General features: G+C 36.0%; 3 protein-coding genes across 6 annotated transcripts in view; 1 reads left to right on the top strand and 2 right to left on the bottom strand.

The window, feature by feature from the left end:
* Window positions 1-2668: 2668 nt before the first annotated feature.
* Window positions 2669-3649, bottom strand: LOC107558729 (chemokine XC receptor 1-like). Its single transcript, XM_016242395.1, has one exon. It carries the CDS (start codon window positions 3647-3649, stop codon window positions 2726-2728), a length of 924 nt encoding a protein of 307 aa, XP_016097881.1. The 3' UTR covers window positions 2669-2725.
* Window positions 3650-6115: 2466 nt separating this feature from the next.
* On the bottom strand, window positions 6116-7042 carry LOC107558728 (chemokine XC receptor 1-like). The gene has a single exon (XM_016242394.1). It carries the CDS (start codon window positions 7040-7042, stop codon window positions 6116-6118), a length of 927 nt encoding a protein of 308 aa, XP_016097880.1.
* Window positions 7043-18137: 11095 nt separating this feature from the next.
* The window catches only part of LOC107558744 (FYVE and coiled-coil domain-containing protein 1-like), a 37324-nt gene continuing 36597 nt past the window's right edge, over window positions 18138-18864 (top strand). For 3 of the 4 annotated variants that reach the window (XM_016242415.1, XM_016242414.1, XM_016242413.1), the window contains exon 1: window positions 18138-18211. The gene's annotated coding sequence lies outside the window, so the exon portion shown is untranslated. The remainder of the gene's footprint in view (window positions 18212-18864) is intronic. The other variant, XM_016242416.1, reaches the window with a different exon arrangement.

The raw sequence follows: 18864 nt of genomic DNA, 5'->3' as shown, positions 1-18864 counted from the left end.
TGTAAAAAAAGAAGCAGGGATCAATTACATATCTTGAAACCAAGAAATTGTAAACCTTGATATGCAAACGCTAAAATAGTATGCATAAATGTTGCACAAAATCTTTTTTGTAAGAGGGTGGGTGAAGGTTTAAAACAAGCACAACTTGTTTACTGAGACGTCAGGGACTGATTTCTCAGTGAAGAAAGAGCACTTCTGATAAAGCACCCATGCGCCCTTGACCTAACCAACAGCACTGAGTACCACTTTAAAAATCTGAAGCATTTTCTCCCAACCGAGTCGATCTATATGCATGTACAAATGATGAAAATCAATAAACTTTTTATCTGGAAACGACAAAGGCTTCTTTGTGCATGCGTCTGTGTCAAATGAAGTTGTCACAGTAAATTACCGCTGTGGTTGTGCGATTTTTTTATGACATTTTGCTGGGCTAGATTAAACTTTTGCATGTGAAATGATTTGATGTTTAGATTCAGCCGTGGCTTATATGGTGCCAATGTGAAGCTGACATCTCTTTATTTTATTTTTATTTTTTCCTGAGGTTAAGATGTTTAAGAAAACCATGCAACATGCATTCATTTTCTTTCGAACAGGGATCTCGAAATTTTCAGTGGTTTTCAACAGCATGCCACAGATGCTGTCAATCAAGCTTTTATTTAATGTGCAATATTTCTTTGAGGTCATTTAGGGAACTAAATTATGTCTGTATTTTTTCAGGTAACTATGGAGAAGTATGTTTGCCTTGTAGAAGGTTCTTGCTTACCTAAAAATGAATCACAATCATTTTGTAATGTTTAATCAATTATATGATCTACTAATAATTATTGAAGATGTATGGTATAATCTACCATTTAAATGTTATTTTAATGTTTTTGAGAGAAGTCTTATAAAGGCTGAATTTATTTGATTAAAAAAAATACAGTAAAAACAGCAATATTGTGAAATAATATTACAATTTAAAATAACTGTTTTCTGTTTAAATATATTTGAAAATGTAATTTATTCCCATGATGCAAAGCAAATTTTTCAGCATCATTACTCCAGTCTTCAGTGTAACGTTATTCTTCAGAAATCATTCTAATATGCTGATATCAATGTTGGAAACGGTTGTGCTACTTAATATTTTTGTGGAAACAGTAGGGATGCTCCGATCGATCGGCTGGAGATCGGTATCGGCCGATAATCATATTTTATGACGGTACTCACCAACTTGGCCGATCTCAGGAACCGATCACAATTTGATGACGTCAACGCGTGACGATGTACATGATGTGTGGGGACATAAATGAATTGGCACCGCAGTCATCGCCGGTGTGGAAATGCTATGACGTTTCGAGAAACAATGAAAAATTCGCTGTTTGTCGTGTATGTTTTGCTTGATGATATGATGAATAGATGGTTCATTGTTAACAGCAGATTCCACCGGAGCTGATCGCGGCTGCTCTAGTCAGTGCTTGTGTTTATCAGCCAGCCGCGGCACGTTTCTGAAGCGGCTCTCCACAATGCTTGGTTAAAAATAGTCTTTTGTGAGTTGCCACAGCGTGGAGGACGGAACAAAAACAGGTTTCCCCAGTAACAGCTGTACACAAAGCAGCGCTGAGCTCACAAACGCTGCTTTATCAGGAATATAATATGCAAGATGAATTGAAAAAAGCATTGAACATTTTCTAAAGATAGTCTTCCTTCAGAAATACAGTGATATAAAAACACCCGCGCCTCGTTTTGATTTTTAAACGTGCAGTACGTGCTCACGTTTATTCAACCAAGCCTTTTGGAAAATCTGTCAGTTTTGATATTGAGAATGCACACAAATAAATAAATGTATGGGAAACACATCCCACAGTACAACCACCTGAGCCCAACTTCAGTCTACTCATCACCTTAACTTTAACTGCGTTTGTAGCCGGCGCCATAGCCAGACTGATAAACAAACACAGACCGGAGCTGTACACAAAGCAGCGCTGAGCTCACAAACGCTGCTTTATCAGGAATATAATATGCAAGATGAATTGAAAAAAACATTGAACATTTTCTAAAGATAGTCTTCCTTCAGAAATACAGTGATATAAAAACACCCGCGCCTCGTTTTGATTTTTAAACGTGCAGTACGTGCTCACGTTTATTCAACCAAGCCTTTTGGAAAATCTGTCAGTTTTGATATTGAGAATGCACACAAATAAATAAATGTATGGGAAACACATCCCACAGTACAACCACCTGAGCCCAACTTCAGTCTACTCATCACCTTAACTTTAACTGCGTTTGTAGCCGGCGCCATAGCCAGACTGATAAACAAACACAGACCGGAAGTTAACTTCAGGCTAGGCGCGTGCGCCCATTGAAACCGTCTATATAAAGCTTGAAGCATCAGAATCGGCATCGGTATCGGCACATCACCATGACAAGAAATCGGTACTCAGTATCGGCTGCAAAAATCCTGATTGGAGCATCCCTAGGAAACAGTGATACTTTTTTTTTTTCTAAGTTCAAAAGAACAGCATTTATTTCAAATAGAAATCTTAACATTCATAACTTTATAAATGCCTTTACTGTCACTTTTGATCAATTTAATGCATCTTTGCTGAATCAAGTATTAAAAAAAAAGAAAAAAAAAGAAACTGACCCCAAAATTTTGAGTGGTAGTCTATGCATTGTGAGATTTGTTGCATTTAACAAACACACCAACAACAACAAGTAATTTGTCTCAGAATTGGTCGGAATTGCTTTATTTTGAACACATTTTCTTCAATATTGTTTGTAAATGTTTCCGAAATTTCTCTCCAATTAGAGCATAAAGCACTGGATTTAAACTGCAATGTGAAAAAGCCAACAGCCGGCAAGTGTAAAATGCATAATCAAGACGAATGGATACACTACAGTCTACGAATGAAGACAAACCATAATCCTGCAGAATTCTCAAGAACATGACTATGTTGTATGGAGCCCATCCAATGAAGAATAACAGCCCAACGCAGAATATCAGTTTGATAGTCTTGTGTCTCCCCTTTGTTCGGCATCGTGAGATTGTCTGGAACATTCTAACATGACAAAATCCCATGATGCAAAATGCAATCAAGAAGAAAACATTTTGTAAATAAACAGCGGCATGTTTTACTTGAATACTGTCAAATTCACAGTAAAGATTCCCTTCATGTTCTAAGACTTGGCTACGAAGAGAAACTAACAGTGCAGCTGTTCCGCTCAACATCCATATGATAAAGGGAGCAACTGAAAAGCATCTGCATCCCTCCCAGTCGGACAGAGGATGAACCACTGCCATGTAACGCTGAACGGTCATTAGAGTCAAGAACAACACGCTGCTGTAAAAACCGAGATAGAACAGAAACCTCACAGCTTTGCAGCCAGCCTCTCCGAATGTCCAACCATAGACGAAGTACAAAGCCCAAAATGGAAGTCCAAAAGTGAACAGCAGATCTGACACAGCTAAATTGAAGATCAGAATGTTGATCAGCAATCTAAACTTCTCATACAGCAGCAGGATGACCAAAACCAGCAGGTTACCAATGCAGCTACACACAACCAGAACACCAAAGAAAACTGGAATAACAATGGATCCAACTTTGAGCACCTCTTCTTTGTGACATAGTTGGTCTTCTGGTTCTGTATACTCTGTATACTCTTCAGTCATGATGTTCTCTGTATAATCATATTCATTTTGTCATTAGAATTTATTATTGTATTTTATTAATTTTAGATATTTAAGTAAAACGTTTATTTATTAATAAATAAGAAAGTAGAATATTCTTACCTTAATTTTTTGTCAGTTCTGTTAGTACTAATATGACTCAAAACGGGCAAGCTGCACAGCAAATTGAGGCTAATATGTAGTGTTATGGATGTTTTGGAAGGGATATTTGAGTGTTTTTTTTTATGTTGAATGGGAGGGTTAAAGACACCTACCTCAAAACCCATTTCTCTTTTCCTTTACAAATGTGAAATGAAAGTATTGTTTTCACAATGAAAGTAGTTGTTCTTTAAAGTGTTGTGTCAATTCCTTAGTAACATTTTAAGGTAGTTTCCAGTTAATGGGAGTTTCAAAACAGTTGGTTTACATTACAGTGTTCACATGATTCATTTAATTTTCATGTTAATAAGTAAAACAGCATAGCTCTAGCCCTTGCTTTTGTTTCAGTTTTAAAATCAACAGTAGGACAGACTCATTGCAAACTGCTTTTCAATCATGTATTTATTTCATAATTAAGACGTCATTTAAAAAGTTGTAAAAGTTTGTTGCTTTTATAAAGGTGATAATGGTTGCAGGGATCTCGTGTGCAGTATGTATTCTAAAAACATACTAATATTGTTGATATTTACCTGTTAAAAATGACATACAAAAAATAAGTATGATCTCAAATCTTCCATTTTCCTGTTTACGTAGGTCAATGATGATGCTGTGCTTCCTTCCACAGACCACAATTTACACTTTGTCACGTGAAAGAAAAAAAGTAAACTTCCAGTCATGACTACATTTGACGTATTTCACTGCACAAAAACAAAACAGCATAATCTGCATTTTCACAAACAGTTGTCATGGTTTATGTTAGGTGGGAGTATTTGAGAAGTTCACAACACTTCATTCACAACATATTTTCCTTGAAATATTGACTTGATTCTTGAATCTGATTATTCAAATTAGAACATGCTTTTACACAAAGATACAGCACTGAAACTTTTGTTTCAGGTGTTCTTTGTAATTTGTTTAATGATATGATCCCATGTGCAGACAGATTCTTCAGTGTTCGTTTTCTTACAAATTTTTTAAATGAATAATACACACAAAAATGAGAATTTGCTGAAAATGTACCCACCCTCGGGTCATCCAAGATGTAGATGAGTTAGATTCTTCAACGAAACAGATTTGGAGAAATTTAGCACTACATGACTTGCTCACCAATGGACCCTCTGCAGTGAATGGGTGCCGTCAGAGTGAGATTCCAAACAGCTGATAAAAACATCACAATAATCCACATCACTCCAGTCCATCAATTAACATCCTGTGAAGTGAAAACTGTGTGTTTGTAAGAAACAAAGCCATCATTAAGACGTTTTAACTTTAAAGGGGTCATATGATGCTGCTAAAAAGAACATTATTTTGTAATGAAATGTGTTTATGCGGTTTAAGGTTCAAAAAACACATTACTTTCCACATACTGTACATTATTGTTTCTCCTTATGCCCCAAACAAAGTAGTTTCGCTTTCACAACGAAGCACACGGCGCCTTCACAACATGGCAGCAGAAACAACAATACTACAGCAAGAATAAAAGTTGCGCCTTCTTTCTTCGCGTGAACATATGGGCGGCGTTATGCAAATCTTCCCACATAGTGATGTAGGTATGTGGGGGCGTGTTAGAACGAGCCGTTTTAGGTAGGTGTGGCTGACTCTTTAACTTTTATAAAGAATATCTCTTTGGATTTGAGACTTTAGTCTTTGCAACTTTACAGATCTTCTTTATGCACCAAGAGCTTGTAACACTCCAAAGAGAAAGAAAAAATTGAAATCGCATCATATGACCCCTTTAATCCATCACGTCTGGCCATAATCCATAATAACGCTTCCTGAAGTGAAAAAGTCCATCCCCTATTCTTCTCTCACATCAAAATCCACAGACACTGTGCTTGATCTGTGAATATTTCTCTCCTGATTCAGACAGGACGATTTATTCACTGGCCAAAATAATAATATTGATAGAGGAGTCATATTTTAGCTGAAAGCGGCAGTTTAAAGTAAAAAATGTCTTGATGGATTTCTTTCTCATAAATAAGATTTTCACTTTGATGGACTGGAGTGGTGTGGATTATTGTGATGTTTTTATCAGCTGTTTGGACTCTCATTCTGACGGCACCCATTCACTGCAGAGCATTCATTGTTGACCAAGTGATGTGATGCTAAAAATTCTCCAAATCTGCTCTTATGAAGAAACAAACTATTTCTACTTCTTGGATGGCCTGAGGGGGTGAGTACATTTTCAGCAAATTTTCTTTTTCGGGTGAACTATTCCTTTAAGCACTTAAAGTCTCTTTCCTCTCGAGTCTCTTGTCTTACCAAGTGTAACAAAAATACGAATGTATATTTATTCATATACGTGAGTCTTTACACAAAACAAAACCTCCTTGAAATTTCTCGTAAAGTATTACAAAACTTTGCATCTACAAAAACTAAAATCGCTGGGTTTATGCAACAGTGTGAGAAAGCTAACATTCGGCAAGCATAATATGCATAGTCAAGTCTTATGCTTACTTCACAGTCTGTGAATGGATGGATTGTCAAAGATTTTAAGAACATGACAATGTTATATGGAGCCCAACCAATAAAAAACAACAGCACGATAAAAAATGTTAGTCTAACAGTCTTGTGTCTCTTATTAGTCCGTGATTTTGTGATCGTCCGAAGCATTCTGCCATAGCAGTAACCCATGATTACAAATGCCATGAAGAAAAAAGCATTTTGAAAATAAGCAATGCCAGATTTCCATTCAACACTGCCATATTCACAGTATTGGCTGTCAGATTCTATCATGACTTCACTATGAAGTGAACCGAGCAGTGCAGCCGTTCCACTCAGGATCCAAACGATAAAAGAAGAGACTGAAAGGCCTCTGCATCTCTCCCAGTCGGACAGAGGATGAACCACTGCCATGTAACGCTGAACGGTCATTAGAGTCAAGAACAACACACTGCTGTAAAAGCCCACATAGAAGAAAAACGTCACAGCTTTACAGCCAACCTCTCCAAATGTCCAACCAGAAATATAGTATGATGCCCAAAACGGAAGTCCAAAAGTGAACAGCAGATCTGACAGAGCTAAATTGAGGATGAAGACGTTAGTCAGGCGTCTGAGGCTTTTGTAGAGTGCAAGGAAAACCAGAACGAGGATGTTACCGATGCAGCTCAATACAACCACTGCTGTGAAAAAGAATGGAATGAGAATAGATCCGACTTTTACCACCTCTTCTTTGCGACACAACTGGTCTTCATAGTCATCGATGTTGTTGTAAATGTCAGTATACTCCTCAGTCATGTTGTTCCGCAGTCACAAACTGGCCAGAACAGATCTGTCCAGGTTCAATTCTTCGCTGTTTGTACACTGAAAAAAAAAATTTCACTTAGAATTCCCTTGTAAAGTTTAGAAATAATTACAAAGAAATGGTAAGTTACACTCATTTCTTGTAAAACATGGTCCAGTAATCTTTGTTTTAATTACAACTTAAAAAAAATCATTTTTGATATTATAGAAACATTAATACAGCCTCTTGGGAAAAAGTGAATTTATAATGAAAATATAAATGACTTACCTGAATTCTTGATGATCTTGTAGAGCACAGTGATGATCAGAACAGCTCATTAACTGATCACTGCAGACGACCACAATCTCTAGAACTGGAATTTCAGGAACTATATTTTTTAGATCAACCAGCTATGAAAACTGCAGATTGTGTGAATGTACCATATCAATAAATTAAAAAGAGTAGCGTTATTGTTCTGGTGATTTCTGAGAGATGTTTGTATGATAGGTAAATAACATGCATCCCCCCTCAAACCTCAGACTCTAAATCCTTTCATCTCACATGCACAGAGGAAGCTGAAGTGGCTTTGTGATCTTTACACTTGAAGTAACTGTTCTACTAAGAGGCAACAAATACAATAGGAAAGTCACCTGCTTTCTCATGAGCAAAAGACCCAAATGATGTGTGTGATCATATGTCTAGCTTCATAAGAGAGTCACATGTGCTCAAATTTTCCAAGAAAACAAGTTTTGCAATCAAAAGTCATAGTCATTTGGTTTGTAACTTCATTTGCTATTATACTGGGGGGAAATGGAGTAGCGTTTACTTGATAAAAGCTAGGGAACAACGTTTTCACAAAAACATTTAAGCTATCTAATTTTCCACTTTTTCTTTTAACATTGTGAAGTGCTCACATACTGTCCATTTAGCTACTTTTGGCCTTTATAAACATAATTGCATTTACTTAAACAAATGTGAGATATGCACTGTGACTCTAAACTCAAATGTGTATTTCTACCCAGACAGATGCTGTCTCTCCCCACAACCTCGTCCTCTGTAGAGCGAAACTGATAGCCTACTCGGTTACACCGAAGCACATGATGGACATAAACATTCTTTATAACACTGTTAGGTTTCTAGATAACCCTTTCAAAGCATGGCTCTTTATGGAACCTTATAAAAAGGGTTAGAAAAGGGCTCCAAAAGTGTTTACACTTGGCATTAGGGTCATTTAGTGTCAAATCAACCAAATTTCAGAAACTTCCCCGGCTCATTTTTGATTTTGCTCATTTATTTTTCTGAAGAAAGATAAACTATTAAATGTCATGGATAAATATTTACTGAGTAATCCACTATTTTGTAGAGTGGGGTCAAAATGGCAATTTTGATTCAGAGGTTCAGAGCCAAATTACAGGGGGTTCAAAATGACTTCAGAAAGATGGCAGCATCATAATGTTATTTTTACACAGAGATTGGTAGATCTATTAGTAAAATATGTTGACTTTAGCAATCTTTGTTGCATTATGTGCCAATGGTGACCATTCTGTCATGGATAAATATTTACTGAGTAATCCACTATTTTGTAGAGTGGGGTCAAAATGGCAATTTTGATTCAGAGGTTCAGAGCCAAATTACAGGGGGTTCAAAATGACTTCAGAAAGATGGCAGCATCATAATGTTATTTTTACACAGAGATTGGTAGATCTATTAGTAAAATATGTTGACTTTAGCAATCTTTGTTGCATTATGTGCCAATGGTGACCATTCAAAAATGGGGAAATAGCACTTTTCAAAATTTTCTCCAAAGTTTGCATGCCTGTAACTCAAGAAGTATTTAAGATATCTTAATGTCCTTTTAGATAATGAGTCTCAACAAACTTTCCTTTCATCTTCGTTTTTAAGGCCCTACATGGTTCGGTTCCAGAGATAATGGAATTTCAATTTAGCTCATTAAATTGTACACATTTTCAGTGGTCAAAAACCCAATGTGGGTCAATTTGCAATAATGTTGAAACTAGAAATGTATCTTGTTTCCTTCTGTCAAAACAACTGCATAAACATGCCGGTCTGAATTCTTTTTCCTAAGTTTGCGTGCATATAACTGAAGAAGTATTAAAGATATTGCAACATGTTTTTAGATTCTAGTTCTTAATAAACTTTTCTTTTGGAATCTTCCTTTTCAAGGCGCTGCGTCGTTCAGTCCCAGAGATATGAGCAACTCAACGAGGCTCCGTTTCAGATTGTTGAATATTACCCATTTTCAGTGCTTGAAAACCAAATATTGGTCACTTTACATACAGCTGATACTGATTGTATTTAAAGCTAAATGTTTGAATAATAAGTAATGCTGAAACTAGAAATGTATCTTGTTTCCCTCTATCAAAACAATTGTATAGGACATACCTGCTTGAGTGTCATAAATGTTCTTTTTTCTAAAATGTGCGTGCCTGTAACTCAAGAAGTATTAAAGTTATCTTAATATGATTTAAGATTCTAGTTCTTAAGAAACTTTTCTTTTGGAATCTTCATTTTTAAGGCCCTGAATGGTTTAATCCCAGAGATATTAAGATCTCAGTGCAGCTCCATGTCCAAAATTTAGTATCCTACCCATTTTCAATTGTCAAAAACCAAATGTGGTTTTGTGTTTATCTTGTCATCACTGTTGACAATGCAAATATGCAAATAATAACAATAACCCAGGGTTTAGGAATGTACAGTGTAACAATGTCAGGCAATGAATGACCAGGGTAAAGTATGAATAGTATGCAAAATAAGATTACCCAGGATCCCATTTACTTAGGGTTTAGAATTACCCAGTATATTTAAAAATGAAGATGCCAAAAGCAAAGTTTGTTAAGACCCAATATCTAAAAGGGCATTAAAATATCTTTAATACTTCTTGAGTTACAGACATGCAAACTTTGGAGTAAAAACTTGAAAAGTACTGTTTCCTCATTTTTAAATGCTCACCATTGGCACATAATGTAACAAAGATTGCTAAAGTCAACAGATTTTACTAACAGACCTACCAATCTCTGTGTAAAAATAACAATATGATGCTTCCATCTTTCTGAAGTCATGTTTACCCCCCTGTAATTTGGCTCTGAATCTCTAGTGAAAATTGCCATTTTGACCCCCCTCTACAAAATAGTGGATTACTCAGTAAATATTCATCCATGACATTTAATATTTTGGCTTTCATCACTATACATGTGTATCTTTTTACAGAAAAAAATATTAGCAAAATCAGAAATTTGAGCCGGGGACCTCTGATTGATTTGACACGGAATGACCCATTAACATGTGAACTGTATCTGGATGTTGTCCACATAATAGACAAGTATTTGATTGGAGTGTTATCCGATGAGTGTGTCCTTGTCCAGAGGTAGTCGAGGATGCATTGTGATCGGATCTCAGTGTAACGTAAACAAAGTCTAACCATCGTATCTGCATTCACAGATTGAGGTCATAAATCCCCGCCCACTCTCACTGACAGTTGTCAGAAAATAATAGAGGGACGTACTTTTGACAAGAATTATAATATTTAAAACTGTTTATTTAGACTTGCATGATTTACCCCGTGTGTCATCTTTCATTTTCATTGTGCAACATTATCTAAATGAGGCGATTCTGTCTTGTCATATTAAGTAGAACAAATCAGAAATGTAAATATTGTGAATATCATCAAAACGGTTAATAGTTCTGAGACATTATTCATAGACTTCTATCTTTAAACAAAATCTTCCTGGGATTGCTCAAAACTATTACGGAACCTTGCATCTACAAAAACTAAAATCTCTGGGTTTATGCAACAGTGTGAGAAAGCTAACATTCGGCAAGCATAATATGCAGCATAGTCAACTCTTATGCTTACTTCACAGTTTGGGAATGGATGGTCGGTCAAAGATTTTAGTAACAGGACAATGTTATATGGAGCCCAACCAATAAAAAACACCAGCACGATAAAAAATGTTAGTATAACTGTCTTGTATCTGTTATTAGTCCGTGATTTTGTGATCGTCCAAAGTATTTTGCCATAACAAAAAACATGATTAGGAATGCAATGAAGAAAAAAGGCATTTTGAAAATAAGCAATGCCAGACTTCCATTCAACACTGCCATATTCACAGTATTGGCTGTCAGATTCTGTCATGATTCTGATATCAAGTGAACCGAGCAGTGCAGCCGTTCCACTCAGGAAACCGTTCTGTGAGGTCACATAGTGGAGCGCAAGATGGGTAAGTTTTATGCCTATTATGCTTTTTCACTTTTTCAACTTTAGTTAGTCTGTAATGTTGCGGTTTGAGCATAAAAAACATCAGTTACAAAGCTCAAAGTCCAATTCAAAAGCAGATATTTTATTTAACAGAAATCACTTTTCAAAAACTACAACGAACGACTCGTTTGGACTACAACGCATATTTTCCGGGATTTGTGATATCACAAATATCGACGAATGGGACGAGACCTGGTTGAGCTGCACTAGAGAAGGCAACGAGTGTTATCACTATGTCGGAGACATGCTAGCTTTCCCAAGGCAGACGAACTTAGAGTGGTTACAATCATCCGGGTTTAAATCGCGCTCAAATTGAGTTGATTTTGACGCAATATTTACACTGAAGCTCACAGGCGGCTATGGTAAGGGGCATGGCATGAGTGCTGCCAATCACAACACACACTGGCCCAGCTAACCAATCACAACACACACTGGCCCAGCTAACCAATCACAGCACACACTGGCCCAGCTAACCAATCACAGCACACACTGGCCCAGCTAACCAATCACAGCACACACTGGCCCAGCTAACCAATCACAGCACACACTGGCCCAGCTAACCAATCACAACACATTTCGTATTTCAGAAGGCGGGCCTTTATTTGATACAGGAACTATTCGAGCCGTTCATGTCAGACTGGGAAGAGAGGTGCTGTAATAAAGTAAAATATGTGAAAAATAATGTGTTTTTCGAACAACCTAGTATGAGAGCCTGTTCTAGTACACCCCCAAAACAAAATCAAGACTTTGTAAAAGAGCATAATAGGACCCCTTTAAGATATTCTTGATTTTTAAATGGAAATACAATCTTTAAAAAGACAAGAATTATCTGTTTTAACTGAAAAAGTGGCACAGTGGTTGATTAATTGTTGTCTTTTCAAAGGGCCGTTGGGAGAGCAAGGACAGGGGAGTGAGGAGCTGCACTGTTGGTATTTTTTTGTTCGTTTGTGAAATAAAGTATTTTAGAGTTTTCAGATATGCATATACAAACAATACAAGTTATGCCAAATAATGTTTGTCAGGAGCTTTACTTTCTTTTTTTTAAGATACTTATGTTTTATAAAGTTGTAAATGTACAAGTTTTAATAGTCATGTTATTATATTATTCCAAATAAACTTTGCTTTAAAAGCATGAAATACAGGTTTCTGTTTATTGAACACCTTTACCATTTTAGTGGATTTAATGTAATGTTTGTGTTTAGGGGTGTACTGTAAAATAAGGTAACCCAAACAGACAAATATATTAGCCCATATGTATACCTGTTGGGGCCCATAAGAGACCTACATAAGACCTAGTTGGGTCCCATCTCTAACCCATGCAGGCAGACTCATGTTGGCACTAAATGGGAGCTTCCTGGTTAACCCATATGGGCCCTATATGGAGCCCATCAAGGGCCCATCATCAGCCCATCTGGGCTAACCCATGTGGGGCCACCATGGAAACTGAGGACAAAATTAGCTGGGTCCCAGTTGGGTAGCCCAGGTGGGCCTCAGATATCAGCCCAGTTGCAACCCTTATGGGCCCCACATGGGTGTGTTGGCTGGGAAGTCACATGACTTTTTGAAATGTGCATGGAGGAATTTATTCAGTAAATGTGTTTCCATCATAGTTTATGCACATTTTTGTCTTATCGGATAAAAAGATTATCCTACTCAAATGTGTGCTTAAGTTTTGCATGCGTTTCTTAATGCGCATTTTTTAAATTTTTGCGCATCTTGGCATTTCCATCCAGTGTTTTTTTTTTTATGCGATATTCCAAAATGCGCATAAAAATAGGTGGATGGAAACAGCTAATATCTGCAAAGTTACGAAGCTGAAAGTTCAATGCAAATGGAGATATTGTATTTTAAAATTATGGCAGTTTAATGCCTACAAAAATGGCGCGTAGGGACTATAACGGCCAACTTCCCGGGTTGGTGACATCACAAACCCCATACATTTACATAAACCACGCCCCCTTTGTTTCTTGTTCCCGGGGGGCGGGGTTTATTATTTATTTATTACAGTGAAGATATTTATACTTATTACGAAGTAATTATATTTCAAATAAATGCTGTTCTTTAACTGAGAACCATTATACCAATAATAAAAACCATTATTAATAATTGATCAAAAACAATAACTGATAACAATTAGGCAGCAAATTAAGCAGCATCAAAATGATTTCTGAAGGGACACTGAAGACTGGAGTAATGAAGCTGAAAATTCAGCTTTGATCACAGAAAAATAAATTACATTTCAAAATATCCTAAATAGAAAACCACTATTTTAAGTGTAATATTTCATAATATTATTGTTACTGTATTTTTGATCAAATAAATTCAATCTTCTTTCAAATAAAGAAAGAAATAAAAAGCCTTAATTATTTCAAACTTTTAACCCCCAGTGTACATAAAATAATGCATGTGAATTAATAAGCAAATTATCTTTTTATTAGGCCTGTAATATAAATCCCTTTCATATGCACTGCAATCGAAAGCAAAAGTCTTCAGATTTACAATGTTTTAGAGTAAGATTGAGAATTATTTTTATAGATTTAAAACATTTTCTTAGACATGTGAAACGGAAGAAAGCCTATACAGAGATACATTAACTCTTATCTCATGTCTGCTGAAAACTGCTATGTTATGTACATTGTGACGAATAACGTAAATGGCATTCAAATCTAAGAAATTTGAAAAGGCCAGTAGTAATTTGCATTCCTGAAAATGAATGTCTGTCCTTTAACATTTATTTATTTTTAATCGCAACGGTTGGCAAATTGCTGAATTGTCTCGTCTTGTTTAGCTACACCTTACTTCGCGCTTTTGAGCCGCTGCACTGCACGCTCAATTTTAATTCGAATTTTTAGCATAGGCCATTCGTCTGTGGCTCTGCCGATGGAAGGATATACGTACATTTACTACAATTCATTTTTTATATATATTTACGCAAAGGGCCGGCCCACATCGTACAGCGGCCCACCGGGAAAACTCCCGGTGCTCCAGATGGCCAGTCCGCCACTGCGCTTACTTAGCTTCAACATACCCGGGCGGGTATGTCACTTAACATGCTTTCTGGAATACCTTTCAGAATAGCGCATTTTGAGATGAGGGGCGTGACATTTCTGCACACGCACTAGGCTGTTTAGCGAATCACAACACACTGGGCCAGCTAACCAATCTGAGCTCATTGCGTATTTCTGAGGGAGGGGCTTCATAAAACCAGGAAATCATCAGAGCGTTCATCAGAGAAGGGAGAATCCAAACTGAAGATTTGTCTCGTTTTTTTCGGTATTGTGAGTATACTAAGAATCGGTGGAAAAACATTTTGAGTATTTTTTGTGGTATAATTCCTGAAGTGACGAATAACGTAAATGGCATTCAAATCTAAGAAATTTGAAAAGGCCAGTAGTAATTTGCATTCCTGAAAATGAATGTCTGTCGTTTAACATTTATTTATTTTTAATCGCAACGGTTGGCAAATTGCTGAATTGTCTCGTCTTGTTTAGCTACACCTTACTTCGCGCTTTTGAGCCGCTGCACTGAGCACGCTCAATTTTAATTAGAATTTTTAGCATAGGCCATTCGTCTGTGGCTCTGCCGATGGAAGGATATACGTACATTTACTACAATTCATTTTTTAGATATATTTACGCAAAGGGCCGGCCCACATCGTACAGCGGCCCACCGGGAAAACTCCCGGTGCTCCAGATGGCCAGTCCGCCACTGCGCTTACTTAGCTTCAACATACCCGGGCGGGTATGTCACTTAACATGCTTTCTGGAATACCTTTCAGAATAGCGCATTTTGAGATGAGGGGCGTGACATTTCTGCACACGCACTAGGCTGTTTAGCGAATCACAACACACTGGGCCAGCTAACCAATCTGAGCTCATTGCGTATTTCTGAGGGAGGGGCTTCATAAAACCAGGAAATCATCAGAGCGTTCATCAGAGAAGGGAGAATCCAAACTGAAGATTTGTCTCGTTTTTTTCGGTATTGTGAGTATACTAAGAATCGGTGGAAAAACATTTTGAGTATTTTTTGTGGTATAATTCCTGAAATTTCATTGAAATATGAAAATGTTATTCTGGGTTATACACATTTTGAAAGAGAACAATCAGATGTTTTTTATTTACTCAATCTTATTTTGTTTCTCGCCACATATTTTCTACACAAATGTAAATATCGTAAGTGTAAGCCTTTCTTTAACCTTTTTCTGGAAGAGTTAAAACTGTATATGTATTTGATTTCTGACTCTTCCAATAAGAAAGCTGTAAAAAACTGTGAATCTTTTTAAAAGGTAGATTTATTTTCTTGCTCCCTGGCATGTAGTATATTAATGTCATTCTGTGTTTCATATATTATAATAAAAAATTTTTTTTTTAAAAAAGACAGGGAGAATAAAGGTAGAATAAAGGTGTAGAATAAAGGCAAATAATGTGAAAAATAATGCTTTCTTTTTAAAAAGATGTTAGACTGCACCCCATAAACATGCGTGCATTTATTTCTTTTCTTTTGTTTTCTTTTCATATAATATTTAATTTTATTATATTATATAAATTATTAATACATTCTATACGGGCTTCATAAAACCAGGAAATCATCAGAGCGTTCATCAGAGAAGGGAGAATCCAAACTGAAGATTTGTCTCATTTTTTTCGGTATTGTGAGTATACTAAGAATCGGTGGAAAAACATTTTGAGTATTTTTTGTGGTATAATTCCTGAAATTTCATTGTTGTTTCTTGTTCCCGGGGGGCGGGGTTTATTATTTATTTATTACAGTGAAGATATTTATACTTATTACGAAGTAATTATATTTCAAATAAATGCTGTTCTTTAACTGAGAACCATTATACCAATAATAAAAACCATTATTAATAATTGATCAAAAACAATAACTGATAACAATTAGGCAGCAAATTAAGCAGCATCAAAATGATTTCTGAAGGGACACTGAAGACTGGAGTAATGAAGCTGAAAATTCAGCTTTGATCACAGAAAAATAAATTACATTTCAAAATATCCTAAATAGAAAACCACTATTTTAAGTGTAATATTTCATAATATTATTGTTACTGTATTTTTGATCAAATAAATTCAATCTTCTTTCAAATAAAGAAAGAAATAAAAAGCCTTAATTATTTCAAACTTTTAACCCCCAGTGTACATAAAATAATGCATGTGAATTAATAAGCAAATTATCTTTTTATTAGGCCTGTAATATAAATCCCTTTCATATGCACTGCAATCGAAAGCAAAAGTCTTCAGATTTACAATGTTTTAGAGTAAGATTGAGAATTATTTTTATAGATTTAAAACATTTTCTTAGACATGTGAAACGGAAGAAAGCCTATACAGAGATACATTAACTCTTATCTCATGTCTGCTGAAAACTGCTATGTTATGTACATTGTGACGAATAACGTAAATGGCATTCAAATCTAAGAAATTTGAAAAGGCCAGTAGTAATTTGCATTCCTGAAAATGAATGTCTGTCCTTTAACATTTATTTATTTTTAATCGCAACGGTTGGCAAATTGCTGAATTGTCTCGTCTTGTTTAGCTACACCTTACTTCGCGCTTTTGAGCCGCTGCACTGAGCACGCTCAATTTTAATTAGAATTTTTAGCATAGGCCATTCGTCTGTGGCTCTGCCGATGGAAGGATATACGTACATTTACTACAATTCATTTTTTATATATATTTACGCAAAGGGCCGGCCCACATCGTACAGCGGCCCACCGGGAAAACTCCCGGTGCTCCAGATGGCCAGTCCGCCACTGCGCTTACTTAGCTTCAACATACCCGGGCGGGTATGTCACTTAACATGCTTTCTGGAATACCTTTCAGAATAGCGCATTTTGAGATGAGGGGCGTGACATTTCTGCACGCGCACTAGGCTGTTTAGCGAATCACAACACACTGGGCCAGCTAACCAATCTGAGCTCATTGCGTATTTCTGAGGGAGGGGCTTCATAAAACCAGGAAATCATCAGAGCGTTCATCAGAGAAGGGAGAATCCAAACTGAAGATTTGTCTCATTTTTTTCGGTATTGTGAGTATACTAAGAATCGGTGGAAAAACATTTTGAGTATTTTTTGTGGTATAATTCCTGAAATTTCATTGAAATATGAAAATGTTATTCTGGGTTATACACATTTTGAAAGAGAACAATCAGATGTTTTTTATTTACTCAATCTTATTTTGTTTCTCGCCACATATTTTCTACACAAATGTAAATATCGTAAGTGTAAGCCTTTCTTTAACCTTTTTCTGGAAGAGTTAAAACTGTATATGTATTTGATTTCTGACTCTTCCAATAAGAAAGCTGTAAAAAACTGTGAATCTTTTTAAAAGGTAGATTTATTTTCTTGCTCCCTGGCATGTAGTATATTAATGTCATTCTGTGTTTCATATATTATAATAAATTTTTTTTTTTTTTAAAAGACAGGGAGAATAAAGGTAGAATAAAGGTGTAGAATAAAGGTAAATAATGTGAAAAATAATGCTTTCTTTTTAAAAAGATGTTAGACTGCACCCCATAAACATGCGTGCATTTATTTCTTTTCTTTTGTTTTCTTTTCTTATAATATTTAATTTTATTATATTATATAAATTATTAATACATTCTATACATGATATAATTTACTATAATTTATTTATTACAATTATAAATAATATAAATAAAATGAATAAAACAATTTAGAATATATATGATTTCATAATAAATCACTCGGGTTTTTTGCTGGTGTAAGTCCTTGTTCTCGTAACCAGACATAAGGCGGGGCTATCGCGGTCCTACGGCTCTCAAGCCCGCCGTCTATGGCGGAACTTTCTGTCAATCAAAAATCGTAGGCTAGCAAGGTTGTGTGACGATGTCAACTAAAAGAGGACCTTCTCGGATCCTTACGAAAGCAAAAGTATGTCAGCTTCTTTTTTCACTTTCAAGACATTTATCACACATTTAACAAACTACCAACTGTAATACATACATGCTAACTTCAGTCTAAAACCGCGTTTATCCGGAATAAACTTTCTGACATGTCATCCTGCGCGTGACGGGCGGTTTAGCCCTGTGAACTTTTATACAGTTTAATATCTTTTCATAAATTTTTTTAATCCAGTTTCTATGGCAACAAAAGGATATTCCAAAGAACTCGTTCCTTTTCATTTGAATTAAAAAAACTAAAAAACATCCAGTGTAAGTCAAAGGAATGTCAGAGAACGCGGACAGCTGTTTCTAGTGTTGTTGTGTAATCGATCAGTACAGTACACATACATGTTATTGTTTCTCTCAAAGGTCTTTCTGTTCCACTCTGATGGTTTAGATGTCATCATTTTGAAACTTGATATTTAGAATTCTGGGTAGTCATAAATCCTCATAAACAAACAGTAGACGCAGTGAATATCATTTGACTATTTAAAAAGAACTAGTGAAGTTAATACATTTCTGTCTGTCTGTCTGTCTGTCTGTCTGTCTATCATCTATCATCTATCTATCTATCTATCTATCTATCTATCTATCTATCTGTCTGTCTGTCTGTCTATCATCTATCTATCTATCTATCTATCT

The sequence above is a fragment of the Sinocyclocheilus grahami genome, unplaced genomic scaffold (assembly GCF_001515645.1).
Source record: "Sinocyclocheilus grahami isolate Dianchi unplaced genomic scaffold, SAMN03320097.WGS_v1.1 scaffold657.1, whole genome shotgun sequence".
NCBI classification, from domain to species: Eukaryota; Metazoa; Chordata; class Actinopteri; order Cypriniformes; family Cyprinidae; genus Sinocyclocheilus; species Sinocyclocheilus grahami.
Note: the sequence above shows the minus strand (reverse complement) of the source record. Positions and strands in the feature narration are given on the sequence as shown.

Bases quoted from the DNA above. Each gene is read 5' to 3' on its own strand.
- LOC107558728 (XM_016242394.1), bottom strand. From the start codon at position 7,042: ATGACTGAGGAGTATACTGACATTTACAACAACATCGATGACTATGAA.
- LOC107558729 (XM_016242395.1), bottom strand. From the start codon at position 3,649: ATGACTGAAGAGTATACAGAGTATACAGAACCAGAAGACCAACTATGT.